The sequence below is a fragment of the Harmonia axyridis genome, chromosome 2 (assembly GCF_914767665.1).
Source record: "Harmonia axyridis chromosome 2, icHarAxyr1.1, whole genome shotgun sequence".
Lineage (NCBI taxonomy): Eukaryota > Metazoa > Arthropoda > Insecta > Coleoptera > Coccinellidae > Harmonia > Harmonia axyridis.
The window spans coordinates 60,379,614-60,406,521 of record NC_059502.1 but is presented as its reverse complement, the minus strand read 5'-3'; the positions used below and the strand labels follow the sequence as shown (position 1 = coordinate 60,406,521).

Below are 26,908 nucleotides of genomic sequence, written 5' to 3'. Positions count from 1 at the left end.
AATATTGAACGTAGCCTCAAATCGTAAACAAGCATAGAGAGTTTCGACACGATTCCCCTTTATTGTCCTTATTGATTCTCATAATTCAGCGTCAAAATGACAACCTGGAACGTGTTAACCTATTAATATCAGATCGTGCTGTTTCCAATGTTATCGTCATTTATATTTGCTACAATCAAACTGGTGGCGATAATGGTATTATTGATTCTAATTGCTTATATGAGAACACCGAAATTCCTGTTGAGGATAATGTTCGAAAAACCTGTCATTGAACACGTTAATTATTCAGAAAGTGGAAATAATCAGGTTATAGGAGCACTATACCCTACTGGATTTCAATTGTCCAACCCTCACTTGTGCCCTGATGAAGGACTTAACATTTCTCTTCTCATAGCAGTGTTCTCCAGGCCATCGTTAAGGATGTCACGCAATGCTATCAGAAAAACTTGGGTACAATTTTCGAAGAGGAGAGATGTATCCGTTGTGTTCTTCGTAGGACAAACCGACAACGAAGTGACCAAAACCTACTTAGATTTCGAACAAGAATACTTCGCAGATATAGTGCAAGGAAGGTTTTCAGATACATATTTCAATTTGACCTTGAAGACCCTTTCAATTCTGGAAAGGGTGCAGACTTTCTGCGCGAATGCAGATCTTCTTTTGAAAACTGACGAAAATGTGTTTGTTCACGTAGATAACCCTCTAGATCTGCTGACCTACCCATGTGGCACCAAAGGTACTTGCACAGACATTAACCTGTCAGTTGTCTCACCATTACCCAAATCTCAACTCGAGGAAGCTTCAGGAGCTTCCTGATATAGGTCGGTGAAAGCACCTTCAAATTCTTTGCCTGAGCCTGAGCAAGACCCGGAATGTTTCTCTATAGGGTTTTTCTTTTGCCCCACTCCCATTGTTGAACCGCTGTCTTATATTGGTCTTTTCCAAGCCCATTGAATGTCTCAGAACCAACAGGTGTTAACCTTGATGTTTTTTCGCATGTTCTTCGGCTTTTTGTTTTCTTCAATACCACAAACCCCAATACCCATAGTAGAGTTACTTCATTTCCTCTGGTCAGTTGCTTTATGGTATTACGACACTGCCATATCAGACCCCTTACTAAATGATTCTGAGAGATCTCCATAATAGGTATTTTTGATGTTCCAGGGAGCTATTCGCATAATCTCTAATCTCTGCTTTTCTAGTTCGAAAGTTACGGTGATATAAAATGAAAGGTGAATACATGTGATAATGTACTAATAGGAGAAAATGAGGATGATCTCCAGAGATTTCTTCTTCATTCAAGTCTCCGAAACGTAAAGTTTAAAATATCCACAATCAAAATTAAATGAATAACTACATCTGAAAAACGTTTGAGATTTAAACTGAAGGTAGACGACATTAAAATACACCAGGAAATAGAATTTGGGTATAGAAATATCAAACTGACGTGGAATCAGAAGTTCAAAAATAAGCAATAAGAGCAACAAGAACAGCTGCTCAATTGAATGAAACCATTTTCCGAAATGAACATCTTGGAATAGAAACAAAACCAAGAATTTATAATACTACAATAAGGCCAATTCTCACCTAAGCGGCAATAACCCGACCTGAGAACTCAAGAACACGGCAAATAATGGAAACAACCGAGATGAAAATTGTTCGAATAACGTTGTTCAGAATTAATCCAGAACAACGTAAAACTTCCACTCCTGAGTATATTGACTCGATCTATTGATTCATCGACTACGTAGGATAAAGAAAAATGATTTCTGGTTTGTTGTTTCTATTCACTTTCCACTCAGGCATTTGTAGTTTCAAGCAGCAGGGGATATCCAAATATTGAACGTAGCCTCAAATCGTAAACAATCATAGAGAGTTTCGACACGATTCCCCTTTATTGTCCTTATTGATTCTCATAATTCAGCGTCAAAATGACAATCTGAAACGTGTTAACCTATTAATATCAGATCGTGCTGTTTCCAATGTTATCGTCATTTATATTTGCTACAATCAAACTGGTGGCGATAATGGTATTATTGATTCTTATTGCTTATATGAGAACACCGAAATTCCTGTTGAGGATAATGTTCGAAAAACCTGTCATTGAACACGTTAATTATTCAGAAAGTGGAAATAACCAGGTTATTGGGTCACTATACCCTACTGGATTTCAAATGTCCAACCCTCACTTGTGTCCTGATGAAGGTCTAAACATTTCTCTTCTCATAGCAGTGTTCTCCAGGCCATCGCTAAAGATGTCACGCAATGCTATCAGAAAAACTTGGGGACAATTTTCGAAGCGAAGAGATGTATCCATTGTGTTCTTCGTAGGTCAAACCGACAACGAAGTGACCAAAATCCATCTAGATTTCGAACAGGAATACTTCGCAGATATAGTGCAAGGAAGGTTTTCAGATACATATTTCAATTTGACCTTGAAGACGCTTTCAATTCTGGAATGGGTGCAGACTTTCTGCCCGAAAGCAGATTTTCTTTTGAAAACTGACGAAGATGTGTTTGTTCACGTAGATAACCTCCTAGAATTATTGACAACGCTGGATGTGGAAGCTAAGAAGATTTACGGCGGGATCGTGAAGAAGCTGGAACCTTACCGTAACGAGAAGATAAAATATTTCATATCAACTGAGCAGTACAAACTGGATCGATTTCCAGATTTTATGGGTGGTCCTGGTTATCTGTTCGCTGCCAGATTGGCTGCAGATTTATATTCGACTGCATTGCAACTTTCGTATATCAAAGTCGAGGATGTTTTATTTACAGGTATTGTTGCGAGATTTCTGGGAATAAAGCCAGTTCATATACCGACATTTCATAGTTACAGGATTGGTTTAACGAATTATGACATGAGGCGGGCTGTTATTCTACACAGTGTGTCAAGGAGTGAACAGTTTTATATCTGGAGGATGATACATAGGAAGAAAAGGACTCTCTCGGAATTGGAGCAAGAAATATTTTTCTCTCCTGTTGTTTATTGAGAACAAAGAGTGTACTTTTCTTTATGAATGAAAATTTTGATATTGCGAAAAGTATGAGGAATAAAGAGTTCTGCAGATATTAAAGTATAATTTTTTATTTCCTTTTTATTCATAATAAAGGGTGTTTTTTTTCAAGCTATAGAACTTTAAATTGCAATAAAACAACGATGGATTATTCGATTGACATGAATTTTATTTATCCGCAGGATAATCTTGTGGCATTACATTTCAAATATGACTTCTGGCATATGACCGCCACGGCTGGCTCGGATGTAGTCCAATCTGGACGTCCAATTTTCGATGACTTTTTCCAACATTTGTGGCCGTATATCGGCAATAACACGGCGAATGTTGTCTTCCAAATGGTCAAGGGTTTGTGGCTTATCCGCATATACTAATGACATAGCCCCACAGAAAGTAGTCTAGCGGTGTTAAATCACAAGATCTTGGAGGCCAATTCACAGGTCCAAAACGTGAAATTAGGCGGTCACCAAACGTGTCTTTCCATAAATAGATTGTGGCACGATCTGTGTGACATGTTGCGCCGTCTTGTTGGAACCTCTCCTATTGTTCAAAGTTGCCGCATCTGGGCGATTGCTTTCTTGAGTCAATCAGTCGGACCAATTGTTTACAGTATAGTTTCGATTTAACAATCGTGCCGTCATGGGGCAGCTCATAATAGATAATTCCTGCGAACACACAGCAAAACCTTCCTAACCGTCAATCCTGGTTTGGGCTTTTTTTTCCGCCGGCTCACCGCGTTTCAACCACGGCCGTTTTAGCTTGACGTTGTCGTAAGGAATCAACTTTTCGGTTCATGAGGTTTTTTGAGTTAACATGTGTGGTACCGAGCTCGTATGCGTGGTTACGAGCTTCTTCTTGAGGCCAACCTTATGCAAATGTTTCAAAATGTTTCTTGTGCAATCTTTAGCTTTTAGGCTTGCATGATGGTCGGACTCGACAATGTCCATGATTTTATCGACATTTGCGTTATTGGCCTTCCATTGCGTTGTGTTCGTTGACATCGAAATTACCGGAACGGAATCGACAAAACCAAAATTACGAATGTTTGGCTGCTACAATATAAAGATCATAAACACTATTTATATTTCCGCATTTTCATTTTTATCGAGGAAAAAATATAAAATATAGCATATTTTCTTTTTGCTAGTATCCATATTTGACGCGCAGTCAATCTGAACTGAGTCAACAATCACAAAACTGTCACAAAAGTATTTGTAACAGGAAATTTCATCTAGTGGAACCCGATTGGACTTATTCAACGCGAGATTCGATTAACTAAAGCCATGTTTTAGAAAAATAATGGATTTCTTTTTACTACACTTAATATTTGGTTATTGTTTTTCAAATTTTGCTTGAATTTTCCATGGTTCTAAGGACGCAATGAACATGAACTTTTGTATATGGCTTGATATTGTTTTTGTTTGCTGACATACAAAATTTCAATTTGATCATATCTATATTCATCTTGAGTTTTATCGTATACTGATACTTGCTCAATATAAAATTTTGCTCGATATTGTTTTACATCTAAATGCGAAATTCCAAATTCGTACTAGAATGAAATTATCGGGAGAATAATATCTCAAATAGTCGAATTTGTGCAACCCTTAGGCCAATTAAGACAATGATAAACATAACTACGGGATTCGAGATCTGAACCCACTCAGATAATTCAAAGTTCGACAGTTATTATGCTTACGGACGGTTGGTCGGCCGACACTATAGAATAATAGTAGATGGCTGTGCCTGAAATAATTGAGCATAACCATTTCTCAGTTCAAATTCCATCCCATTGATAAATGAAAGCTCTTTGATTGATGATAAACAAATACATCTTCAAGGCGCTGTATCTCGAGAACTTTCTGTTTCTGAGCCCAAGAACTATAACGCAAGTCCAAGAATTTGTTCAAATTCTTTAAGGGGACAATCATATATCTGATGCCAATCAAAATTTTTGGGAAATTTAAATGAGGATTAGATAATACATCGGATCGAATAATTTACTTTGAAAATCAATCGAATAAATGTTCAAATTTGATACTTCATAACCTGTTATTTTTCAAGAATTTTTGTTCCCGTATATTTCTCAAATATTACTAAATTACTTTTCGACTAATTTCCATGTCATGTAGAATAATACTGGAAATAAAATTTAGGCAGATAAAATTCTGGATATTTAAGTTTTTTCTTTTTGGCAATTTCCCTCATGTATTTTTTCCAGCGAAATCCCGAGTAATCAGGCATGTGATTTCGATCAAATGTCATTCGCAAAATTGCCAAGCAACAAACATTCCTTGAATTTTTTTCCACAAAATTTTATCTCCAGTGGTAAGTAAGTAGTAAGGTTGTACCGCATACAAAAACAGGATTTTCAGTATGAAAAATCGAAAGCAATTTTTATAGAAGAGGACAAAGGTTCATTTATAATCGAGAAACTTGGACGTCGAAATGTTATCTTTAGCGGTATGACATATGAAAAAATGATATTTTCAGCACGAAAAATCGTAAGCAATTTTTTAGAGATGAGATCAAATGTGCCTCTAGATCCAATCTATAAAATTCCCTGCTTTGTGAAATGGGAACCCAGGGATTATCCTCATGCAGGAAAGGCTTTAGGATACCGCCTGAATACTGTATGGAGATGTTCAAGTTCAGATGAGTAATTTCCGGAAAGTTAACAATCGAACAGGATTATGCATCAAGAAATTAGGCAAATGGTTGCGGTGCACTTCAATAGAGTCCAAATTTTCATCCCACTCACACAAGATGAATTGAAAATTGGATGTTAATATTGATTCGCTTCAAAATCCTACTCATCACTTTTTGGAGCGACCCTATAGTAAACCCATTTTCTGTCATTCATTTGGACAAAAAAACAGCACTGGTCTAATAACAACATAGTTAATGGGAAGGGGACCCATCTTTTTGTATCTTTGTTATGTTTCTTCCTCCCAGAATTTTTGGACTTTTGTCTTCAGAAAATATTGACTCTACTCTGTCTTAAAGCGCAATCACTTGGGTTTGATTGAACATAACGGAATAGCGGGAGAAGGGTTTTTCTCACAGTGCTTCAATTAGGAAATGGAATGGTTGTCTTGTTTTTCAATTTTCATTAATTTCCCTTCCTGAATTCAAAATAACCCCATTGGAAACAACATATTGCTCCTCAATAAGGGGCTCAACGTCTTTTATATAGAAGTGAGTAAAAACGAAAACTCTTCAAAATTATCACAAATGTATACCCTACAAAGGCAAAGTTTACGTGCACTGTTTTGCTTATACCTACTGTATAGATCTGTATATTCCTAGCTGAAACAACTCGATTTATGCTTTCTTTGCTATTGTATATCTTGCATGATTTTCAAGTTGGCTTGCTTATAAACACTTCAAAATATTTCGCACCCTTCTTTATAATAAGTATTAGAAACTAAATTTTTTTTCGCCAATAGGTACTAACAATTTCTCAAAAAAATTATGATTTCCACATACTCGTTTTGATAAATGAAGTGAGGATAAATATTTGAAAAATGCTAATGACATATTCATTTCTGAAATTTTATATCTCGAAATCATTTTTTCTACGATTATGTAATATGTCCAATTTCCAGTGTTCCATAAGTTTTCTGACTTCCCCACACTAGTGCGGAAAGTAAAAGTTTGCTACTTTTTACGTCGATCCAGATATTTTCAAACGTTCATCTGTGAAGTTTTTAACAGATTCAAGACACAAAATAACCAACATCAAATGTCTTTGAGTCTATAAGTTGAATGCTTTTGTAACTCATTGGCAGAATGCATCAAATTGTGTTTCGAACATTATTTTTCATGATAATTTGTAGATTTTCATTTGAAATTGCGTATGTTTAAGTAAAAGATATATATAATCTATATACTTCCTGGATATGTATACGATTGTTCAAAAAATAATGTGTACAACTCGTGCGTGAAGTGTATTTCTCGCCATTACTGCTTCACCGCTTCACATCGTCATTCTCAGCATCAATCACGTGGGAGAGAAATATCACTTTCCACACTACTCCATTCTGCATGAATCTGACAAGATCGACAAGAAAATGAAAATCGATACGAGAAAATTACACATTTCTTCAAAGTCATTGAAATCATTGCATTGGTCCCATATCGAGGGAATATGCCATTTAACATCACTTTTCTTCACCAGATCATCAATTCTTCCACAAATGGGCCTTGTTGACTGACCCGGACGACATAACAGGTGGTCCAAAAGGATACTTGAAATGTGATATCAGTGTCATAGGCAAAGGTGATCCAGTCAAGGTGCCAGCAAAGAGTGAGAAGGATGAAGATGACATAGAAGCGTAAGCGATATATTAATTTTTTCTTGTTATACTGTCAATAATGAATTGAACACTATTTTTCCTAAAGTTTTTGAAAACCCAAATTATATTCATTCTTCTACAAAAAACGAGAATTCACAAATTGTAGTTCGACTTTACGTAGCAACTAATTTCGACTAGTGAAAAAATAAACTCACGGCCCTAACAGTTTTGCACCCTGTGTGCTATTCTGAAATTCAAACGTTTTCTATTAACCATCTTCTAAATACTAAATATAAAAATTCACTCAAAAAGTCTCGAGCCTAATCTGTAAAAACACATTTTTTCTTGAAATTTTAACTTATTCATCAACATACTCTCCTTCAAGAGTGATACATGTACTCCAACGCGCCTTTAACATTTCAGTTCCTTCAATATGTAGAAAGATTTGTCTTTGCTTTGGAAATAGGCACAACATCGGTAACCATTCCTTCATTAGAGCCAAATTTTGTTTCCTGGAGCTTTTTTTGAGGTCAGCAGGCAATAGTCACTGGGGGTCAGATCTGGAGAATAAGCTGGCTGCTCAATGGTTAATCATTGATTTATGAAAGATTTCTTTTTGCATTCGAGTGAGTTTATTCTAAATTTGTGCTCTCAATCGATTCAATAACTTTATGTTATATTCACAGTTGACTATCGTCAAGATATTCAAGGAATATACAATGCACATCCCCAGCGTGGGCAAATTTCTATGTTTTACAATGTTACAACTTTTGAGGAAATAGACAAAATGTGATACCACCCTCTAGTTCTATTTTTCTGAGAAACTATCAAGAATTGTATTTATTTTTGGCCATCTTCTTTTGGGAACACTAGATTTCTGTGCCATAATTTTTACCGATTTCAAAAATATATAACATGGCTCGTATATAAATAAACTAAAATAGTCAAAATCTGAGAGTCTCAATATTTCTATGGTTTCAAATGTCTGATTCAAAAGTTGAAGTGCTAAAATATTGAAATTTTCCCAACCTGTACAGATGCCATAGCCTTATGCGTTGATTCTTGAAATTTTTTTGGCTTTAGATGGCGCTTTTGCTGACCTCTTTTCCACTCAACTAAAGTTCTCTTCGACTCATTTGAGTGAGTGACGCATTCATGTTTCATCGTCTGTCACATATCGACACAAATTTTCTTTTTATTCTGCTCAAACAGCTCCAAGCAGTGTTCGAAATCGACAATGCATTGTTGCTTTTGAATATCGCCTTCAAATCCACCCTTATTTCACGCAACTTTAATCATTCAAAACCATTTCGTGGACTTTTTTTATGTTTTTTGAAACAACTCCCTAATTAGGGAACCGAGAATTTTGTATAGTCGGTGGTTCTTCGAAAGCGTTTAAAGTCAGTATACCACTTTTAAAATGTTGCTGCCGATGGGACAAAGTCGGAATAACACTCATCAGACCATTGTTTGTCTTGCTCAGTATTTTTTCTCATCAATAAACAGTATTTTATCAATACACGAAACCTTTTTTATCTCGATTCCATCGAGATAGAATAGCGATATTATCCTCAATGCTCGATTCAGATTTAATTCTATGTTCTGAAATTTTGAAAAGACCGGATCTCATTGAATAACGGTAGATGAAATAACCACAAATGTCAAACTAATATCAAATTCTTTCCCCACAGAAACCTTCTTTTACCAGATGGTGTTCCCATTAATAGACAGAAAGCGAGGCTCATAATCAAAATATACAAAGCAGATGGCCTTCCGAAAATGAATTCTAGTTTAATGGCTAATGTGAAAAAAGCTTTTACGGGGGAGAGTCAAGATTTGGTAAATCCCTTCGTGCAAGTATCATTCGCAGGTTTACAGGTAAGTTGCCAGATATTATTTTATTAGTTATGTTATCGGAACATGGCTATATACGTAGAGTTTATCAATAAATAATTTCAATAGTCGGTTGAATAGGGTTATTTTCTAACTTTTATATTTGAAGACAAATTTTCCGTGAATATATTATTGTTTTTAAATATTCATTGAGTTGAATAACACAAAAGCTCATGTTTTCGAAACTGCTTTGTCTATCTATCATGCTCACATTACTTTCAATGAATATGAACCATTTTGAAAATAGTCATTAAATAAAAATACGAGGGGGCGTTAAAGTAAAGAATTACCTATTTCTCTTCATAACATCGCACAGCTTGCAATTTCTAGTAGTGGCTACAGTTAATGAAGAAAACAGTGATAATTGAACATTCTAATTTTGAATTCAGCCATCGATATCAGTCGAAATTAGAAAGTGAACATATCTACAAAGCAAAAAATTTTAATTAGAATAATATACAGGTGGGGCATAGTTACAAACTGATAATTTTCAAATAAAGTCTGTGCAAAATCTGAAGTGATGGAAACTACAGTGTGTGGATAAAGTAAGGAACAAAATTCAAAACAAAATTTTTGAATGGACTGGTGAATTAAAGTTTTTAAATGACCACTTTATAGCATAATTTTTTTTTAAATGACTACCTTTTTTTCTGTTTTGTTAGACAGTGATGCAACTTATCTAATTGATGGTGTAAAAAATTGGTACCTTGCATACATTATTTTGGAAAGATACTTTTACTGTGAAAGTTAAAAATGAAGCTCTCATGGAAGAAAATTTTTATTCAACCCAAAAAACGAACGAAATTTAGCATAAATGTTGAAATTGTGCTCCTTCAACCATTTGGCACTGACCAATTTGAGTGTAAACACTTTCTACACTCTACTCAAGGTCTTCAGTGGTTAATTATCGTCGTTAATTCATTAATGTATCAATCGATAATAAATTCGTACTCCTACCACAGGAGTGATCTGCTCCACTTCAGCGCAATTTTTTTGACGTAACTGTTATTTGGCCTATTGAAATAAACCTTTGATATTAAATGACACTACAAAAATAATCCAGCGTGGTCAAGTCTGGAGAAAGTGGTGGTCACTCGATAGGTCCTCGATGCAGCTTCCAGAAAATGTGGCGCTAAGGTATTAACAGACGTTTATACCCAAGTGAGGAGGAGCTCCAGTTTGTTGATACCAAATATCCTGATGGGGTACATCTGCTTCGTCATCACTTGAAATCGATTAACGGGAGACAATTTGAACATTTGCGCTAAATTCCGTTTGTTTGTTGAGTTGAATAAAGATTTTCTTCCATGAAAGTTTCATTTGTAACTCGGACCATAAAAATGCTATTTTTTCAAAAAAAATTATTCAAATATGATAAATGACATAAATAAATGGGGAAGACCTTAAAAAAAAATATGACGTTATTAATTTTTATAGGGACGCAATAATTTTTTTCAAATGACTAATTACCTCAATTCAGTGAAATTTTTATGCCGTAATGGTGATTAATTGCAAACTAAATTTGATTTGTCCGAGCGTCTTGCTTTAAAACAATCAATAACGAAATTTTTTCTTCAGTATATCCACACACTATGAATGTATTGCGAAAACTATTCTCTCCGGTAAAATAACTGGGCCACCTGAAATTTTACTGAAGTTCGTTGTCCGAAAAGCGGACATGTATGTAGGTATAAATAAGCTGTCAATATTTTCGAAAAACTTTACTGTAGCTTGGCTTATTGTTGAATAAATTATCTTCAAATTGAAAGATTTTAGACGGAGAAATCAGAAACAATGGAAATCGATGAAGAATTACGAAAGTTCTTGGAACTTCAGAAAAATTTTAGGTGGCTGAGTTTTTTGCCGGTGAGTGTAGTATACATGTTTTCTTCAAGGTTGAATAAAAAAATGACCTTATTCAGTCCAGATCGGCCAATTTTTTTTCATTGCTGTATTGAGGCAATAACAACCGTCAAAACACAAAATCAGTCAAATTATTCATAAAATACAAAAAGAAAAAGAAATACGATTTCCAAGTGTGTAATATCATACAATATTAATTATCTATCTGGTTAATGTATCAACAAAAATGCCATCAACATAACCATTGTCAAACAGAAGATTTCCACGCCATTTCATAGGAATCATAATCGAAAGTAAACCAAGGAGAATGCATGTCATCACGGGAGAGTAGCGATATACCGGTTTCACCCTTATTAGGGATCATCAGTACCGCATAATTCAACCCAAGATGACGAACAAACAGAATAGCAGGCACAATGGTTATGTTGATGGCATTTTTGTTGATACATTAACCAGATAGATAATTAATATCGTATGATATAAACACTTGGAAATCGTACTTCTTTTTTTTTTGTATTTTCTTCATTCATTACCAAGTGCAGGTGTTAGCCAATTTTATATTATTCATTGAATTATTTTTGATTTAAAAAGTTATATAAAAAGAATGATTTCATAAATTTCAGAAAGCACCCCGCTTATCAGAAACTAGGTGGCTCAGAATACCCAATAGGGAATTTTGATATCAGCTCGATTTACTCTAATCACAGTTCCTATTTGTCCTGAATCACCCAGTATATTATTTAGATTTTCTCGAAAAACAGAAGCATACCTATCCCAAAATATGAATATTTATCTTCCAGGGTAAAACCAGCGTCAAGAAACATTCCTACGCACCGGTATGGAACGAGCAGATCGTCTTCACCGAGATGTTCCCCCCGCTATGTCAAAGGATAAAGATCCAGCTCCGCGACGATGATCCCATCAAGCCCCAGGTAATCGGGACCCATTTCATCGACCTGAAGACGATCTCGAACGACGGAGAAAAGGGTGAGCACAAGGTACATTTGGTGTTCACCCGATTATTGGACTGTTCACGTTTTCTGTTTACAGGCTTCCTACCGACCTTCGGACCATCGTTTGTCCATTTGTACGGCTCGACCAGGGATTACACCCTCATCGATAGACATTCGAACCTCAACACCGGCTTTGGCGAAGGTGAGATCAATCTGGACATGTTAGCTTTTACGTCCTTCTCGTTCGATTCGTTTCACGTTACGTTTTTGGGCGAACATTTTTTCATGGAAGGTCAAAGGAGGCATTAGCATATCTGATGCACGACTGTCAATATGATCACACGAATTAAAGCAGTGAATTTGACATTTCATCCAGTTGTCATTGGCATCGTTAATTGAAAATTGGCTGATGTCTGAAATTAATTATAAAAGCATAATACACTGCGCAAAAAAATTAACGCACATTATGAAAATCTCAAATTTATTCTACAACTGAAGGTGTTCTCAATGATAATTATTCTTATCAGAATTAGGCTTGCATATGTTATCCACTTTCAACGTTTTTCTTCAATACAGATGTTTTTTCCCAGCAGGAATAAAAAAAGATGAGATTATCAGATTTTGAATGTATTGGCTCCATTCAGAAATCAGTTGTTCTCGATCAATTCTAGTGATCAATAGTTTTTCTTTCATTTGATTTTCTACACTCGATCGCTATACAACGCGAAACACGCAATTTGACCCAAGAGGAATGTGCCCAAGCGGTAGTTTAGCGAGAAGGGTGGACATACACAAGAATTGCAGAAAGAAGTTTGGAGTTTCCCATACAAGTGTGTCCAGAATGTTGCAGCGATTCAGAGAGACAGTTATGAATGTCCGAAGACCAGGACAGGGTAGACCACGGGTAACAACTGCCATTCAAGAACGTTACTTGAGAGTTTCTTCGTTGAGACACGGTTTGCAACCGCTCGCCTCCTTCACAATCAGCTTGAGCAAACTCATAGGGTGCAAATTAGCACTCAGAAAATAAGAAATCACCTCAGAGAATATGATTTAAGGCCTCGTGTCGCGGCAAGAGGCCCAGGTCTCACCCCAGCCCATCGAAGGGCTCGTTTGGATTTTGCGAGGAAGCATATCCATTGGAAAGAGGCTGATTGGGAAAGAGTTCTCTTCACAGATGAGTCTAGATTCTACCTCTACCATTGTGATCGACCTTCCCTTATATACAGACGTCCACATGAAAGATATGCTCAGTGCAATTTCCTGAATACTAGTGGTTTCGGGGGAGGATCGATTATGGTATGGTGTGGAATATCTTTGACTACTCGCACAGACCTAGTGGTCATTGATAATGGAGCTATGAATGCTGATAGGTATATAAGGAACATTCTTGAAGAGAATGTAGTGCCATTTGCCACATACATTGGTGAAAATTTCATTTTATGGACGATATTGCCAGACCTCATCGTGCGCGCATCGTTCAGGAGTACTTTGAAGAGGTTGAAGTCTCTCGAATGGAATGGCCAGCAAGAAGTCCAGATCTCAATCCGATTGAGCAGGTTTGGGACAACCTCAATAGAAGGCTGAGAAGTTCAGAAAATCATCCAGCTACTCTTAATGACTTAGGAATCCAACTCAGAGAAATCTGGGAAGGATTAGATCAGAACATTTTAAGATCACTCATTTTGAGTATGAACCGTTGTTGCCGAGCTGTAATTAACGCAAGGGGTGGAAATACCAAGTATTAAACACTTATCAGCATTCCAGTATTTTGAAAATTGTTTATTTCTCTACTTTCACATAAGATTTGGTGAAATTCTGGATTTTTCTTCCATTTAATGTGTCTTGTTTCGTTCAAAACCTTCCCAAGAGAACATAAAAAAAAGTTATAAAGTCAATGTAGAGTTAACTTTCATTAAATTTGAGATTTTCAGAATGTGCGTCAATTTTTTTGCGCAGTGTATTTGACGGCTAACAGACAATTTTCAATTCCGGAAAAATTACCTCCTCGAGCGAGACTCGAACCCGCAACCTCCGAATCACTAGTCCAGCGCTCTCACCAACTGAGCTACCGAGGAAATTGAAAGTTTCAACCGCATCTCGAGGAACTGTTTCTACCGTTTTCAAATTTCTGAAGAAACCTGAATCATACTGAGATCGATAAAATATGGACGACGTTAAAGGAAAGGTAAAGATAATAGTGTTTCAACTTCCTCGGTGGCTGAGTTGATGAGAGCGATGGACTAGTGATTCGGAGGTTGCGGTTATGAGTCTCGCTCGAGGATGTTACTTTTCCGGAATTGGAAAATTGTCTGTTAGCCATCAAATATTATGCTATTATGGTTGATGGGAATATTGAGCATTCTAACGGGTGTTTTTTTTCGAGGTATATAACTTTAAGTTGGCATTACTGTTCAAGATGGCGACCGATTCAACAGCTGTCAAGTGATTTATTTTCAGTTTAGTTTGGCAATTTATCATGAATAGAGTCACGTCTGAACAACGCTTGCAAATACTGCAATTTCATTTCGAAAATAATGGTTCTGTGCGGAATACGTATCGCGCACTACGTCCATTTCATTTTGTTTATCGATGAAGCGCACTTCTGGTTGAATGGCTTCGTCAACAAACAAAACTGCCGCATTTAGAGTGAAGCTTATCCTCAAGTGTATGTCGAAACACCGTTACATCCAGAAAAACTGACTGTTTGGTGCTCTTTATGGGCTGGTGGAATCATTGGTACGAACTTCTTCAAAAACGATGATGGCCAGAACGTTACAGTCAATGGTGATCGGTATAGAGCCATGATTACTAACTTTTTCATTCCTGAATTGAACAACCATGATGTCCAGGAGCTGTGGTTCCAACAAGACGGCGCAACATGTCACACAGCTCGTGCCACAATCGATTTATTGAAAGATACGTTTGGTGACCGCCTAATTTCACGTTGTGGACCTGTGAATTGGCCTCCAAGATCTTGTGATTCAACACCGCTAGACTTCTTTCTGTGGGGCTATGTAAAGTCATTGGTCTATGTGGATAAGCCACAAACCCTTGACCATTTGGAAGACAACATTCGCCGTGTTATTGCCGATATACGGCCACAAATGTTGGAAAAAGTCATCGAAAATTGGACGTCCAGATTGGACTACATCTGAGCCAGCCGTGGCGGTCATATGCCAGAAATCATATTTAAAATGTAATGCCACAAGATTATTTTGCGGATAAATAAAATTCATGTCAATCGAATTATCCATCGTTGTTTTATTGATATTTAAAGTTCTATAGCTCTAAAAAAAAACACCCTGTAGTATTGGATAATCCGGCGGGTGCAACTGTTACGGTGAACGGATTACGCTATACCGAACTTCGATTAATGAGTTTTATAGCCGAAATTTGAAAATGTTGATGTGAACGACGTTTAATTTTAACAAGATGCTGCTACGTGCCACATATAAGCAACGAAACATTCTCTCAACCGTAGCCGTGGCAATCATTTGACTGATATCGTTTTCCATCGTTAATGACAAACCTTCCACTTCACAATGGAGTCCATTCATTTCTCTCAAAATATGCTCCTCTTTTATGTGAAATTTGAAAAACCCTTTATCGAGTAAGAGGTTTCTAACTTTACTTGAGGCGTATCGAGATTGTAATTTTTTTTATCTGATAAAAACAAGAAAAGATTATTCTATAAGGATGAAATGTCACCTTTTACCAACAAAGTTAAAGCGCCTCAATAGTTCAAAGAACAATTCACATACAACGAGATGAACAGTTATGATATTGCATGGAAATTAAATTACTTTTTTGTAAAATCTTATGAAGAGATGCGTTCTAAACATTTCAGTATCAAAATAGATGTATTAAATCAGATCTGATTAAACCGCCATGTTTTGTATGTGATATGTTGCAGAAGAACTTTAACATGTTATCAATTCAAAACTCGGTTTCGATGAAGTCTCTGGATTTGTGGTGGAAAGTTGTATGACATGAATTTGCAAGCCACTCACTCTTTTGGTGTAGTCCAGGGTTCTATTTTAGGACCAGTAATTTTTATTCTTTATGAAAATGATATAATAGAAAATATTGTTTTCGAACTTTTTCTTTATGTTGATGACGCTATGGTAATTGGCGATTGCATCAGGAAAACCAATCTCCCTCTTTAACAATTACAAATAATAGCATGAGCAAGGCCGTAGATCTTTTTTTTTCTTGGGGCGGATAATCGAAAAAAAAATTTTTCGACCCATATCTCCTAATGTTTAATAACGAAGTTTGAACCAATTTACTCGGAATACTTTTTTTATTACCAATTCGATTGTTCTTATCTTATACTGGGTGTTCCTGACTTGGAGATACGAAGGAAAATGGAAGATTCCTTGGATGAATTTAAAAATAAAATGGTCCATCAACATGAGCCCGCAAACGCTTTGTTTCGAGATGAAGGGTGTTTCTTGTAGTCCTACTTTTTTGTAATGCTTAACCAGTTTATAGAATCTTCATTAATCTTCGCTATAGAGTTGGTAAATAAGTACTTACACTTATAATTAAATAATTTATAACAGCTACCTAACTGGATCTTCATAATAATTTGGATTTTCCTGGGAATTACTATGGAGAGCTGTTTGAATTTTTTCTCGAAATCGATGGCAGATACGACCAAACTGCAACATACCAAAAAGTTTTATACTATTGGAATATATATTTGGGTTATATTAAATACAGAGTATTCACTAATACACAGATGATGATATTTATTTATTTATTTATTTATTTATTAAACGGCAAGCCAATTTACAATTAAACAGAAAGATACAAAGTAAAATACACGTGCACACATTAATGTAATCATAGGATGAAAAAAAAAACCAAAAACAACAATTATAGCCTTCCAACAGCTCTTCTAAAGACACTCTAGTAAGTCTAACTCTATCTCTAACAAGTACAGTTCACAAGGCAGAACGGAAGGGCCTTGACAGAAGGCCGGGTAGAAGGGACTAACACACTAAGGTTATGTCCCAGACGTTCGCTCTCGATCGTCGAAGGTCTATTCTTGTTTTCTCTCTCGATGGCCCACGATGGCCTCGCCACGCGCAGACTCGTAGCGCCACCGTACGACATGAACTAAAACTTCAAGTGTAGGTTTGGTTGTCTCTCTCGTAATATGTTCGGATGAAGTAATATTTTAACACTCCCTCCCTTCATCGAACTACTACCAGCATTCTCCACTCCAAGTCTAATATATAAACAGAACTCAATTAGTTTATACTCTAGGCTCTAGAAATACTCTTAAAACAAAAATTCAATGAGTTAGTGTTACAAGATTATTAAATCATTAGTTTTCGAGTTAATCTCTTATGACCGTCTGATGGTAAAGGTTTTGTCATTATGTCAGCCACATTCTCCTTGGTTGGAATCCATCTCACTGTGATTTTCTTTTCTTCAACACATTGTTTTATGAAATCACCATGTGTTGCAACCATATGTCTTCTAAGTCCAGATTTCTCTGTATGTTGTAGGTCGTCATTTATTTCCTCAAAATGATCATCAAATACTTCTGGTTTGTGTCTACCATCTTTCTTGATGCAGTCTCCAGCGGATTTGTTATCACACCAGACTGTTGTAGGAAACATCAGTTTTCCTATCACAAATCTAAGTACCTTGTCAAGAATTATTAATTCTTGATAGGCATTATTCATGGCTAGGTATTCGGCTCTACAAGTGGACAATGTGACATAGGTTTGATTATGGCTTCTCCAAGCTATTACATCTTCAAACAATCTAATAACATACCTTTCAGTTGATGAAAAGTCGGTATGGTCTCTAAATGTTGCATCGGTAAATGCCTCTAAGTATTAAGATTGAGCGGTGAATTTAAGACTTAAATTCGCAGTACCTTTCAAATACCTGAAGATTCTCTTTACACCTTTCCAATCAGCTTCATTTGTTTTCTCGTTGAATAGTTAACAGCAAACGTAGTGTCTACCATTTGATGGATACATTAAGCTACTCTATGAGGAATTCTTTTCATCTCTATAAGGAACTCTTCTCATCTCTATAAGGAACTCTTTTCATCTCTAGTTTATTTGAGTCATCTTGTAAATTCTCTGATTGATTTCTCCTAATCCTATTTTCAATCTGTCTGGTTACCATAGGAGTATTTTGAGCATTGCAGTCATTCATATTTAATCTATCTAATATATTTATGGTATAATTTTATTGATTGATTTATATACCTCTCTTCTCGGTTTCTCTTTATATTTATATCATTTCTCCTCCAAGTATATAAACAAGGTCCATATATATCATTCTCTGAACCAAGTTTCTGGATCTCTTCAGTGAATCTCTTATTACATCTCTTTAGACTTATCTTCAGTCCATATAGGGCTTTCCGGAGTTTATACAGGGTGTATCCTAAACATGCGGCAAAAATTCAGGGGGTTGTTCCTTGAACTATTCTAAGAATATTTTGTCCTCTGATGATTTTTGAAAAACCTATTTGTTTCGAAGATATAGGGGAAACAAAATTTCAGATAATAACATTTTATTATGAAAAATTACATGAAAATTCAACTCAACCTACAAAAACTGTTGAAAATGACCACCTCTAGCCAGCATACAAGCATCCAATCTTCTCCTCATTGACTGCCGAACCCTTTCAAAAACACCAGGATCATTTCTTATTAAGTTACACCCAGCAAACGAATTCAAATGAAAACCGTGTTTAATCTGTATTCCTTTACCATCTGCACTTATCAATTTTTAGTCAAAAAACTGGCCGTTTTTAGTAATTGGAATGTTGTTAAACAAATTTAAAAATAAATTGTACCTACTTAGTAAACACAGTGCGGTACGCATTTTTATTTGAACTATTATTAATTTTAAAAATATGAAAAATGTTGTTCGCCCTGTATCTTCGAAACAAAGAGGTTTTTCAAAAATCATCCAAGGACAAAACATGCTTAAAATAGTCCAAGGAACAACCCCCTGAATTTTTGCCGCATGTTTAGGAAACACCCTGTATACATAAGATCGTTTGATCTCATTGTCAATGTCTACTCCATCAAGAATCTTCATATAGATCTCCTCTATAGTGCCATTTGAAAAGGCAGGTTTTTACTTCTGATTGACAAGCATGTAAATCATACTTATTAATGTAGCTCTAATTACAGGAAGTCTAATGTCATAGATATTTTTGACCTTAAGGCCTCGTATGACTAATCTTACTTTGTATCGTATAAGACCATTTGCCTCTAATTTTCTCTCGAAAATACCATTTCGGGTCTATAATATTTGCCTGTTTTACAGATATTTGAAGATTCCTTTTATCTACCAAAATTCAAACCTTATTTTGTATCATGGAATCAATTTCTTCTTTTATAGCTTTCTCGAAATTTTTGGTTCTTTATTTAATGAAGAAATAAGCCTCATATCTTCTTCTTTATCGGTTTTCTCATATTTACCTAAAATAATAATATTAATAGCTGATCTTTATTGATAACTAGTTATCCAAAGGCAATTGACCTTGGTCGTTCAGCCCATTCTCAAAAGTATTATTCTCTGAGTAATTAAGAAACCTTGCATAGCTTACGTCCTCTACGATTTTCTTTAAGTGTAGCAGGGTAATGCCTTTTTATCGGCAGTTCCCTTATTTCGGCTATTTCGAGTTTTTCATCCAATCCCAGTCAATTATATTTTCCTGGGTTTCTAATTTTTCTTTAGCGTCTTCAAGTTGTTTATTTCTATAAGCATCTTTGTATACAAGTTTCTCGTTAAATCTCACATGTTGAGATTCAATGGACTTTCTCGAGCTTGAATGCCACGTCAAGTATCCTGTAGCGGTATAACCCACTAGGACAGCTTTCAGGACACATTCTCCAAATTTCAAGCTGGGTTTTGGAATCTTAATGTATGCGAACATCACAATACATAATAATACTTACAAATACATCCAATACATCCAAATCTCTCAATTTGATCAAAGTGGCATTTTGTATTTGGTGCAAACTTTGTCAATGGTGTTTGATATCTGATAGACTTGTGTGTTCTGTTGTACACATCTATAGATGCATCAACACCAATCTCCCACATACTCTTAGGTAGTCTGGAATCAAAAATGTATGTACGAACCTTCTTTTGGATCGTCAAGTTAAACCTCTCCGCTCTCTCATTCTCTATATTTTCTCTACTCAGTACTTCTGGGAATTTCCTTTCGGTAAATCTGTACCTTAATCTGACCTGATATAATATACCTTCTCATTTTTCTCCAACAAGTTTCTTGTTGATATTAAGAATTTCTTTAATGCTTCAGCCAACTCATCTTCTGTTTTAATGGATATGCTTTAGCAAGTCTCCAATAGTCTACTATGTAGACATTAATGAATCTTTTCTGACCTGGATGAGATGGTGGTTTAATAAGTCCCATCGTGTCAGTGTGTGTCAACTGGTTGTTTCTCAGCTCTCATTCTGTCTCTTTAAAATGTAATTTTTCCATTGTCGATATGATACATACTTCACGTTCTAAGTTTTGAAGTGATTCCAAGTTATCGATCTAAATTACCTCTCTACTGATATAACTGCAATCCCAATTTTTCTTGTTGCTCAGATTGTGTTTCATGTGTTTTGTCAGTTGAAACTTGTGAACTTTCTCTTTAGGTGAAAAGATGAGATTATATTACTTCTCCCTCCCAATCGCAGATTCCGGTTCTCCCTCCGAACCTAATAACTCGTTATTGGAATGTGTCTGCGATTGCAAGCTCATCTCATCTTCTTGCTTATCGTTGCTTGACTCTCTAAAACAATCTCATTATTAACCTTATTGTAAAATCTTAGGATTTTGAATTGTCCTCTGAAACAATTTCATTATTAACCTCATTGTAAACTCTTAGGACTTGTTCTCTAAAACAAATTCATTATTAACCTTATTGTATACTCTTAGGACTTGGACATCTAAGTAAATATTGAACCCAGAGTCTGCGAGTTTAAGTAAGGGAAGTAAATTCTCAGAAATCTCTTTCTCTGCAAATACGTTTTGCAATTTCTTAGTATTCTCATCTATAGAATCTAAACATAAGATTAACTCACCCTTACCATCGATTACAATGACTGCTATCTCGTTTTATTCGCTCTCTATACTCATATTTTGACATCTCTCAAAGTTTCTCAAAATCAGACAATCATTTACGATATGGTCTGTTGCTACAGAATCTGCAAAGAAGTTGATGATTGGATCAAGTTTACCTGTTTTAGTTTCTCTATGCTCTATACTTCCAACCCTTCTTGCCTTGGAGCGACCCTCTTTGTTGAATCTCTTACTCTCTCTCATTCTCCTCTGGTTTACATGGCTTCGTCTCTTAGTGTTGAAACTTGGCTTGTTCATCCTACCTCTACTCGATCCTCTAAATTTAACGATTCGTTCGTGCCACCATTGTTAATGCAATCCTCTAACTTGATTGTCCCGTTGAACTTTTGAAATCTTCCCTCAATTTCAGACCTCTTCTCAACCTCTAATCTCTCTGATGAAGGTCTTGATCTCGTCTAAATTACCTTCTTGGTTTGGGGTCTGTTTTCTGGTCAGATCTGCATCTCGTAACTCGGATATGACTGGTAATACAGCCTGATAAAGTGCAGATCTTATCTTTTGAGCAGTTAGTTCAATCACACCTCACATGCTTCATACTCTCATACTATCGAGTCGAATATTTCGCAGAAATCATCGACCGATTCGTGTTTCTCCATTTTAATGGAGTACAAGTGAGCTTTTACCTGAAGTGTGTGTGTCCCATTTGACTTGGAGAACCTCAAATCTCTACTTACTTCAACAGGGTCTCGGATATTGAAAGTTTTCTTTTAATAATTCTCCTCAATTCTGTTTATGATAATGTCTCATACTCGACTACTTCTCTTGGATTTGTTTGTCTCTGAAAAAGTTTGGTTACTCGTTCTTTGCTCTATGACGTCCAACAAATCATTTGTCAAAAAGCTCTGATCATAGACTGTCCATCCAGATCTTCAAATTTGAATTCTGCTCTGTAACATGGATTAATTGTAAATACCTGGGTTTTCTAATATTCTAGAATTTAACCCCAAAAATTATTTTCCTAACTGTAATCACCTCTGTAAAATGAATATTTTATTAAATATAGCTGGGTTTTCTCATACTTCAGAATCCCTAAATTTAACCCCAAAAAATGTTCTCATAACTCTAATTACCTCTGTAATATGAATTAATTTTTATTTAATATAGCTGGGTTTTCTCAAACTCTTAAATCTTTAAAATTTAAGCTCAAAATTATTTTCATAACTCTAATTACCTCTGTAACATGAATAACTTTTTATATACCTGGGTTTTCTAATACTCTACTCTAATATTCTCTACTCTACTCTCTCTATTGTCGACAATTTCTACTCTCTCAAATCTCTAAATCTCTAATATCTCAAAAGGGGGTTTTGTGTAATGACTCTAAAATTTCTCTAGCATCTCTCATCTAGTCTCTCACGTATCACTCGTTGATACTGCTCTAGTCAGCTAAAATCAAGGAAATGGGCAATTATTAATTGCATGAAAAACTTACATTGGTTTTGACAATTCTCTCTTTCCTCGTAATGCATGAAACCTATATCTTCTGCACTTACGGAAATGGTGGAATCGCTATCATACTCCACCAATGTTTTTCCTTGATTTCCTTTGGCTGCCATCTATTTCAGGATTTATGAAACAAAATATTTATATTATGTATTTTAAGATTTTTGTGCATTATATGCTCTCTTAGTATATCTACTACCAGGTATAAGATATATAATTTTGTTTCGTGCTTCTGAATTGCCTCAGACGCACAGCAATCTGATACAATCCGAAACAGGCTATCAAGTTTTCAAGCATCACCACCTCGTACATGTACACCTTACTACAAAAGCGGTATCACGCACTGCAATGAAAACCTGTTGAGTTAGGTATGGCCATTTGTACATTATACGGGATGAATACTTGAATCCTATAATATCCCTAGCTTACAAACAAACAACACAGCACAACAAGCATTGTATGAAAGAAGCCCTGAAATAATAGTTATCACTAGTCTTACCATACTGTAGTTTTTGTAGTTTAGTGAAATAAATAATTCCCCAAATTTTTCATCAATATATATAGTCTCAAAATATCTCCATCGCTGGATTATGTTTATGGAATGTGCAACATCCAATTTTACATGCTCCAAGCAATGTATGTAGAATCTTCAAATCTACATGATCCAATTCTCTAGGTGTGGTATGTAAATTCTATAAAATTATCCAATCTAAAACAGAAAGTATGTTAGCACAATTTCTAAAGTTTACATAATCTCAGGCTCTGAAAGGTTTAAATAAACACTCTAAAATTTCCTCATGTAAACCTCTCGAATGATGTATGTACATCTCTCAAATTATGACTCTGAAAAATACTCTAAATTCACATAATATAACTTTCTCAAATGATGAATGTGAAATCTCTAAATTTACAAACATCTAAATCAATTTGATACAATGAGTATGCAGAATTTACATCTGCATAATCTAAATCTATAAAACATGTGTATATTAAAATATCTCATTTCTCTAATCTGAATCTCTATCATCTGAATCTATCATTTAAATCTATAAAACTTGTGTATAGCAAAATATCTCGTTTCTCTAAACATCAACTGTCAATAACCGTTAAGAATCAAAGTTGATTCCTTGTCTAATAGATAGGTAAACACATTAACCAAATATAGTATATACTGTATAACAGGCATTCTCTATTTCAGGAATGAATATGAAATAAATCATTTCCATTCACCGAACTAACTAAAATATCTCTAGCCTCATAATTAAGTTGAAATTTAACTTAACTCAATGTTTTTCTCGTTGTTTACACAACATATTTTCAGAATAAGTGTTTACCTTGTTGCGCAGTTTAAAGCGTGCACTGGAGCCCATTACCTATTGGAATATATATTTGGGTTATATTAAATACAGAGTATTCACTAATACACAGATGATGATATTAATCGTTTATTCTCAAGACACTCTAGTAAGTCTAACTCTATCTCTAACAAGTACAGTTCACAAGGCAGAACGGAAGGGCCTTGACAGAAGGCCGGGTAGAAGGGACTAACACACTAAGGTTATGTCCCAGACGTTCGCTCTCGATCATCGAAGGTCTATTCTTATTTTCTCTCTCGATGGCCCACGATGGCCTCGCCACGCGCAGACTCGTAGCGCCACCGTACGGATAGATAAAGCAAAATAATAAACCTCGGACAAAGACTAGCTCTTAGTGCAATAAATCATCTTGAAAGCGATAATTAACTCATAAACAGTAAAGAGGTTCGATTTTTTACTGAAGTGTCGAATTCAAAGGAAAGTAAAGAGATTATTATTGATTCATTTTATGGAGATTGTCGTTCTTCATCTTTGCGAAATGTCTGAAATTTCATATTTTGATAATCTTGGAGGGGGAAATTACCCCCAGTACCCTCCCCCCTATTTCTACGCCTTTGAGCCTGAGTGTCCTTTGTATCTAGCTTGATATGAGTGAATGGAAAATGCAAGATTCCGTGGTATAGATCTTACACCTTATCTAGGATAGTGCGTATAATACAGTTCTTAGTTTGAAATGAAGCATGAATAATGGAGGAAAGTACTGAGTAGCTTTTGTGTGCTCGTCAATCAATCGATTTTTCGAAACCACATAATATTGGTGTGGTCTCCAAGCGTGCAATTTGGCAGCATGAATGATGTGCACACAAAAGCTACTTCAGTACTTTCCTCCATTTCTATATTTATCCGCAAGAAGAAACCTCCAAGTTTATTTTTATCACACTAGGGAAAAGCCAAGTTGTTTACGAATTCGTTTTATTCAGGAGTAGAATGGAAAATAAATATCTTCGGATCCTTCTTATTCGCGGCGGAAAATATGGGTGGAAAGTTCGCAGTTGATATGCTGACGCAATTGGAATAGTTCACGTGTTATGTTCGCTATTTCTTAATGGACTCTGTATGCCATTCCTTACACCCGTTTATTTTCTGAATTGCAATATCCTATTCGCCGCTGAATATATTTAACATACGATACGACTCTCAATGTGTATCTAGAGCACTTGAATCCCTTTATTGCGAGAAGTCCTGGAGATCATGTTATGTCCAGTTGCCCTATTTTGAAGCGTTATTCAATGAACATCAACTGATGCGAAAAATTTACTTCGGTGCTTGTTATCTATAATTAGGAGTCATGTTGATTCGCTTGAATAAACAATTAACTAGGCTACTGAATAAGATTTTATACATTTGAAATTGTTGATGTAATGAAGTTCTCCGTTTTCATTCAATTGAAATTAAACTGTATAAGTGAAGCAATCAAATCGCATTGCAGTTTTGAAAATATTACCGAAAATACTTCATTTCGAACAAAAATTACCTTTATGTTGTCGATACCTCGACTAATGTGTTTTCAGATACGATGAAATTAGTGGAAAAAATTATGTTTGAAAAATTTTCTACCAAAAAGAAAAATGAAATGTAGAGTGTGCCATTTTGAATGAGCCCGTTATTAACATTTTAATTCAATTGAATTATATTCATCCTATCTTTCACACATAAGTATATTTATCAAATGGAGGGTGTTTTTTTTAGAGCTATAGAACTTTAAATTGCAATGAAACAACGATGGATTATTCGATCGACTTGAATTTCATTTATCCGCAAGATAATCTTGTGGCATTACATTTTAAATATGATTTCTGGCATATGACCGCCACGGCTGGCTCGGATGTAGTCCAATCTGGACGTCTAATTTTCGATGTTTATTCCAACATTTGTGGCCGTGTATCGGCAATAACACGGCGAATGTTGTCTTCCAAATGGTCAAGGGTTTGTGGCTTATCCGCATAGACCAATGACTTAACAGAAAGTAGTCTAGCGGTGCTGAATCAAAAGATCTTGGAGGCCAATTCACAGGTCCAAAACGTGAAATTAGACGGTCATCAAACGTGTCTTTCAATAAATCGATTGTGGCACGAGCTGTGTGACATGTTGCGCCGTCTTGTTGGAACCACAGCTCCTGGACATCATGGTTGTTCAATTCAGGAATGAAGAAGTTAGTAATCATGGCTCTATACCGATCACCATTGACTGTAACGTTCTGGCCATCATCATTTTTGAAGAAGTACGGACCAATGATTCCACCAGCCCATAAAGCGCACCAAACAGTCAGTTTTTCTGGATGTAACGGTGTTTCGACATACACTTGAGGATTAGCTTCACTCTGAATGCGGCAGTTTTGTTTGTTGACGTAGCCATTCAACCAGAAGTGCGCTTCATCGCTAAACAAAATTCGCTTATGAAAATCGGGAACAACGGCAATCTCATTTTGGGCCCATTCGCACTATTCGCAAGCGTTGTTCACACGTGAGTCTATTCATGATGAATTGCCAAACCAAACTGAGTATAAATCACTTGACAGCTGTTAAATCGATCGCCATTTTGAACAATAATGCCAACTTAAAGTTATATACCTCGAAAAAAAACACGCGATAGAAGGCACTTCATCCTCTCAACAATTGCCTCAGAATGATTATTCCATCTTAGATGTTGATTAATCAACATGAACTCCAAGTTAAATTCAATGATTCTGTCCTCTCTACTGTTGGACATGTACAATTTGGTTGTCCACATCCACTTCTATGTATTGCTAATCTCTGTAATCTCGGCTGTCCACTAGCTGTGGGAGAGAAAGTAAATGACTCTATCTTTTTTGGGTTCAGAGTTAACAAACTGGTTAACAGTAAGTTATTCAATTTTTTCATCTCCCCCCCTATGTTTTCCCTGTAAAGATCACTACGGAATCATCCGCATAAGCCAT

At 35.8% G+C, this 26,908-nt stretch overlaps 2 protein-coding genes and 1 non-coding gene across 9 annotated transcripts in view; 2 read left to right on the top strand and 1 right to left on the bottom strand.

The window, feature by feature from the left end:
- The window catches only part of LOC123673941 (otoferlin-like), a 218,658-nt gene that overhangs the window by 106,684 nt on the left and 85,066 nt on the right, over window positions 1–26,908 (top strand). For all 6 annotated transcript variants that reach the window (XM_045608715.1, XM_045608718.1, XM_045608716.1 and 3 more), the window contains 4 exons: window positions 7,201–7,357; window positions 9,010–9,196; window positions 11,875–12,061; window positions 12,125–12,229. In XM_045608715.1, the coding sequence (XP_045464671.1) occupies window positions 7,201–7,357; window positions 9,010–9,196; window positions 11,875–12,061; window positions 12,125–12,229 (636 nt within the window). The remainder of the gene's footprint in view (window positions 1–7,200; window positions 7,358–9,009; window positions 9,197–11,874; window positions 12,062–12,124; window positions 12,230–26,908) is intronic.
- On the top strand, window positions 1,867–2,983 carry LOC123673942 (beta-1,3-galactosyltransferase 5-like). Of its 2 annotated transcripts, none has more exons than XM_045608722.1 (2): window positions 1,867–2,781; window positions 2,843–2,983. In XM_045608722.1, the coding sequence occupies exons 1-2, from the start codon at window positions 1,983–1,985 to the stop codon at window positions 2,851–2,853; spliced, it is 810 nt and encodes a 269-aa protein (XP_045464678.1). In that variant the 5' UTR covers window positions 1,867–1,982; the 3' UTR covers window positions 2,854–2,983. The 2 variants fall into 2 exon arrangements, with proteins under 2 accessions (XP_045464678.1, XP_045464677.1); XM_045608721.1 differs by having other exon boundaries at window positions 1,869–2,781; window positions 2,837–2,983.
- Trnat-agu lies at window positions 14,032–14,105 on the bottom strand. Its single transcript has one exon. It is a non-coding gene; the product is annotated as a tRNA-Thr (tRNA).